Raw genomic sequence first — 6,158 nt, 5'->3', positions numbered from 1 at the left:
TGACTGTTTTGCCATTCCTACATTATTCCTGCTAGAAGTTTACAAATAAATTGCCTGCAGTAAAGGTACTGCTGGGTGTTACCAGTAGCGGGTGTGTCTGACTACTGGTGTTGGTGTCAGACTATGCAGGGACACAAAAAAAAAAAATAATAATAAAAGAACAAACTGAAATTGAAACATTTAATAGAGAACATACAGCGTCATACATCCATTTATACATGTATTTTGTTGTGATACCTGTTTTTAACATAATGCAAATTTAAAAAGAAAAAAAAAAAAAAGTCCTGTTGATCGCAGAAGCCAAAAAACTGCCTATAGCAGTTACAGCATGTAATAAGTAAAAAACACAATAAGGCTCAATGGAGGAAAGTACACTTTCAAATAAAACACAGTAACTTTTTATGAAAAGCTGTGCTGTACATTTTATACATTTCCAGATCATTAAAAATGTCCTCATAGTATATAGATCAACAACGCATTTAGAATACCGTCTGCACTTTCACGTGCAGTGTCAGAACTGAAGAGAGGAACCAAAAATGTCAAGTCCTTTTTCAGCGGGAACGCATTTCGTCAATTCTGCTTCTCGACTTTTAAAGCTTGCAGTCTTTCCAGTAAGGGAGGGTGAGAATAATGCCACATTGAAAACATCCAGTCTGAAACTGGAAATCCTAAATTATCCTTATTTAGTTTAATCAGAGCAGAATACAAGTCTTTTGCTTTTCCAAGGTTCCTGGCAAAAGCATCGGCCTGAAATTCAAATCTCCGGCTAAGGACAGTAAGACAGAATGACAGGACCTAGAATGAGAAGACAGACAAATCTTGTACGGGAAGTTCAAGGCAGAGATATTCTCACACACAGGGCGGTGGAGTCAGTCTGTAGAAAGATACAGACTCCCACTCTGGCTTCAAATAAAAGTATTACATACAATTCATAGTGAATTCATTTATTAAAGGGGAACCCGTCACCAGCGACCAAACCGATCAGACTGTTTCCATAGACACATGGCTGTGGTTCACCTGATTAATACTCCTGTGTCTCTTGTTGATCAGTTAGGATACTTTTTTAATATGCAAATTAGGCCTCTGGTGCAATGAGGGAGTCACCATTGATCTTGTTGCACCCAAGCTCAATTCATTTCTGTGGCCAGCCCCTCCCTGGGCGATTTGATTAACAGTGCCAAACAGTGGCAAAGCAGTCAGAGGGGAGCTGGCCACAGTAACGAGTGGAGCTTGGGTGCCACAAGAGCAATGGTGACACCCTCATTGCACCAAACATAATATTTGCACATTAGGTATTATAAATTGGCCGGGCTGCGGTTGGGTACAGAGCAGCCGTAGGGGCCACAACTAGCTCTCTTTAACTAATGAAGACTGCATTGTTAAGTCGGCCTGCATTAATAATGGCTGTGTGGCACTTTCAATACCACATGGCCATTAGCAATGCAGACCGACTAGACAGTCTTTGTTCGTTAACAAGAGCCAGCTGGGGCCCATACGGCTACACAGTACTCTGTCATGTCAGAACCAAGACACGACTGCACCATGTGGTTGGACCCTTCGGCCCCTTGCAGACTCATTGCAGCTCCCGTCCTGAACTTCCAGCACTGCCGGGGTCACATAGCATTATATTGATTTATGATGCTATGCAACCCTTAGGCCTCTTTCACACAAGCGCGACGGATTAGGTCTGGATGCGTTCAGTGAAACTCACACCATTTTGCAAGCAAGTTCAGTCAGTTTTGTCTGCAATGGTGTTCAGTTTTTTCCGCACTAGTGCAATGAGTTTTGATGCGTTAACGCGTGTGATAAAAAAAAACTGAAGTTTTACAAACAACATCTCTTAGCAACAATCAGTAAAAAAACACATCGTATCCGCACTTGCTTCTGGATGCAATGTGTTTTTCACTGAAGCCCCATTCACTTCTATGGGGCCGGGGCTGCGTGAAAAACATAGCACATAGAACATGCTGTGTTTTTCACGCAACGCAAATGCTCATGTACACAGACCCATTGAAATGAATGGGTCAGGATTCAGTGCGGGTGAAAGAGGCCTTAAGAGTTCTGGAATGTATTGGATAACACTGACATAATGCTGTCAGTGTTATTCAATACATTCCAGACCTCTATGGGTTACATCATAAAATCAATAGAATGCTATGTCATCTTGGCAGTGCTGGGAGTTCAGGGCAGGGGCCTCGCTGCGAGTCCGTAGCGGGACACTCGCTCGTCTGCAAGGGGCCTTAGTGTTGTTTCAATGTGTTACACCTGTACAAGCCACAGATTTTTGACTGTGCGGCACACTGCCTGTGTGAATTCACACAAAAGGTGCAACTATAGGTGTCAGAAAAGTAACAGCTAACCAAAACAAGTCATAAAAATGTCCTGCTAGCTGTCATTTCCAAGGTGGTTTCAGCCTAAACTGGAATCCCATTCAGAAGCTATAGTAAAAATCCTGTCTTAAAATAAGAAAGATTTATAAAATTACGTAAAAATAAACAAGTTGTCCAAGTTCAATAAAAAAAATAAAATAAGAAGCCACACCAATCCCTCATCTCCCCTGCCGCTTCCAGTGCTGTGTTATAGTCCTCCATGTGGCTGACATCTTCCTGGCTGCAGCGGTGACGTTCTGTGCACACAATCACTGGTCTCAGCAGTATACAGAACGTCACCGCTGCAGACAGCAAAACAAACAGCAGGGGAGAAAAGGGGCAAGTATGGCTTCTTTTGATACATTAGCATCTTTTCATTGAACTTGGACAACCCGTTTAAATATAGATTAAGGCTATATAAATTACGCAAACATTCACGCAGCCTTAACACAGTTTCCCAAAACTACTGTAAGCAGTACTATGAGCAACTTAATCATACGATTCTAAGAGAATTTGCCCCGAAGTCCTCATTGGTGAAATCCCACTCCCTTGTTATAGTCTCATTACTGACCGACACGTAATTCTTACCTCATTGTATGGGGAGAAGATGAACTGAAATATAATCATCAGACCAATTAGAGTGGGTTGTGCGGAATGAAATCCAAAAGCTGCAAAGAGTTCTTTGCGTCCAATAAGGGTGGCAAACAAGAAGAAACAGAGGAAAGAGTTCACCTGAAGGAAAGAAAACCAAGACCTTCTCAGTAAATCATGTGGGCCTGTATTACATCCCCAGAACAGTTGGGATCAACATACTAAAACAATACTTTACATGGAAATATGTCAAATCTGTGTAGGACTAAGAGATTGTACTTTGCCATCTCTTCTAGCTAGGCAGGTGAGGTATGAAGACATGACTAAAGTGGTCCACACACATGCATGTAGGGTCAGCCAGAATGCGCCCAATCAGTCCGATGGTGGAACATTCATACAATCTCAGCACTGAAATGCCAGACTAAAAACGGTTATGTCAAACACAAATTTATTTTACATGTGATCTGTCATACATGTCTAATTGCAGCCAAGAATAGTTGGAAAATTCCCACATGACTGGTCACGGTTTTGGCAGACAGTACTATGCCATCACGAAAGATTGGGAGAACATAATCTTAAAGAGGACCTTTCACCAGAATAAAACCTCTAAACTAACTATACAGACGTGTAGAGCGGCACCCAGGGATCCCCCTGCACTTACTGTTATACCTGGACGCCGCTCCGTTCGCCCGGTATAGCCTCCGGTATCTTCCTAGTTAGGATCCACCCAGGGGAACCTGACGGCGTCTCTTTCCTCCTATGCTGTAGTGCTGGCCAATCGCAGCGCTCAGCTCATAACCTGAGAGAAAAAAAAAAACTCAGGCTATGAGCTGAACGCTGCGATTGGCCAGCGCTACAGCATGGGAGAATGAGACTGTCAGGGTACCCTGGGTGGATCCTAACTATGAAGATACCGGAGGCTATACCGGGCGAACGGAGCGGCGCCCAGGTATAACAGTAAGTGCAGGGAGATCCCTGGGCGCCGCTCTACACGTCTGTATAGTTAGTTTAGAGGTTTTATTCTGGTGAAAGGTCCTCTTTAATATTCTGTGAAAAATCGGATGGTGGCCAAATTTAAATATGTCGTCAGCATCAGACTAGCACACCGAAGTACCAGAGGATCCTCCTGTGGGCCCAGGTTCTGATACCATAGTAGGTCTCCAAGGTCGAGGAGACAAAAACATTTGGACGCTACTGCAGTCCTAGCTGCCATAGTTACTTAGCAATTTTGGAAGCATTATACTTACCTGCGCCGTCTGTGGCCGGCCGCTCCTCCTACTGGTAAGTGAAAGGTCTGTGTGGCGCATTGCTTATAGCACAGACCTTTCACTTACCAGTAGGAGGAGCGGCCGGCCACAGACAGCACAGGTAAGTATAATGCTTCTAAAATTGCTGAGTAACCATGGCAGCCAGGACTGCAGTAGCGTCTTGGCTGCCATGGTAACCGATTGGCGCCACCAATGATGGGGGGGTGGGGGGGGGGGTGATTTTAATTAGGGGGGGGGGGGGGGGGGGGGGGGGGGGAGGGGAGGCCGCACTGGCCACCAATGAATTTAATACTGGGGGGGGGGGGGGGGGCCGCACTGGCAACCAATGAATTTAATACTGGGGGGGGGGGGGGGCTGCACTGGCCACCAATGAATTTAAAACTGGGGAGGGAGGGGGGTCTGGCCCCTGCTGCCTGGCAGCACCTGATCTCTTACAGGGGGCTATGATACGCACAATTAACCCCTCAGGTGCAGATCACAGCCCCCTGTAAGAGATCGGGTGCTGCCAGGCAGCAGTCATGTACACAGTTCTTAGTATATTCTAACTTGAAGCGTCCCCATCACTATGGAAACCCCTATGTGTTAGAATATACTGTCGGATCCAAGTTTTCACGATCTAACTCAAATCCGATGGTATATTCTAACAGAGGCGTTCCCATGGTGATGGGGACGCTTCAAGTTAACCTCCTCAGGACCGCCGTACGCAGGATTGCGTCTTTGCGGCGGCCCTGCTCTTCTGGGTGGACGCGCCGGCGCGTCCTCTCGCGAGACGCGAGATTTCCTGTGAACGCGCGCACACAGGTGCGCGCGTTCACAGGAACGGAAGGTAGAGAGTTGATCTCCAGCCTGCCAGCGGCGATCGTTCGCTGGCAGGCTGGAGATGTGTTTTTTTTAACCCCTAACAGGTATATTAGACGCTGTTTTGATAACAGCGTCCAATATACCTGCTACCTGGTCCTCTGGTGGTCCCCCTTTGTTTGGATCGACCACCAGAGGACACAGGTAGCTCAGTAAATATGTTGCACCAAGCACCACTACACTACACCCCCCCTGTCACTTATTAACCCCTTATTCACCCTTGATCACCCCTGATCACCCCATATAGACTCCCTGATCACCCCCCCTGTCATTGATTACCCCCCTGTCATTGATCAACCCCCTGTAAAGCTCCATTCAGATGTCTGCATGATTTTTACGGATCCACTGATAGATGGATCGGATCCGCAAAACGCATACGGACGTCTGAATGAAGCCTTACAGGGGCGTGATCAATGACTGTGGTGATCACCCCATATAGACTCCCTGATCACCCCCCTGTCATTGATTACACCCCTGTCATTGATCAACCCCCTGTAAAGCTCCATTCAGATGTCCGCATGATTTTTACGGATCCACTGATAGATGGATCGGATCCGCAAAACGCATACGGGCGTCTGAATGAAGCCTTACAGGGGCGTGATCAATGACTGTGGTGATCACCCCATATAGACTCCCTGATCACCCCCCTGTCATTGATTACACCCCTGTCATTGATCAACCCCCTGTAAAGCTCCATTCAGATGTCCGCATGATTTTTACGGATCCACTGATAGATGGATCGGATCCGCAAAACACATACAGGCGTCTCCCTGGAGCCTTCCAGGGGGGGTGATCACCCCATATAGACTCCCTGATCATCCCCCTGTCATTGATCACCCCCCCCTGTCATGCTGCATTCAGATGTCCGTATGATTTTTACGGATCCACGGATACATGGATCGGATCCGCAAAACACATACGGACATCTGAATGGAGCCTTACAGGGGGGTGATCAATGACAGGGGGGTGATCACCCCCATAAAGACTCTCTGATCACCCCCCTGTCATTGATCACCCCCCCTGTCATTGATCACCCCTCTGTAAGGCTCCATTCAGACATTTTTTTGGCACA

The 6,158-nt window shown here is 46.5% G+C and overlaps 1 protein-coding gene across 1 annotated transcript in view; it reads right to left on the bottom strand.

Moving 5' to 3' along the window:
• Window positions 1-240: 240 nt before the first annotated feature.
• Window positions 241-6,158, bottom strand: part of ZMPSTE24 (zinc metallopeptidase STE24) — a 38,050-nt gene continuing 32,132 nt past the window's right edge. Inside the window, exons 10-11 of the mRNA XM_040422261.1 lie at window positions 2,958-3,101; window positions 241-795 (exon numbers count right to left, since the gene is read on the bottom strand). Of these exons, the coding sequence (XP_040278195.1) occupies window positions 571-795; window positions 2,958-3,101 (369 nt within the window). The 3' untranslated portion in view covers window positions 241-570. The remainder of the gene's footprint in view (window positions 796-2,957; window positions 3,102-6,158) is intronic.

This window comes from Bufo bufo, chromosome 3 (genome assembly GCF_905171765.1).
Source record: "Bufo bufo chromosome 3, aBufBuf1.1, whole genome shotgun sequence".
NCBI lineage: Eukaryota > Metazoa > Chordata > Amphibia > Anura > Bufonidae > Bufo > Bufo bufo.
Note: the sequence above shows the minus strand (reverse complement) of the source record. Positions and strands in the feature narration are given on the sequence as shown.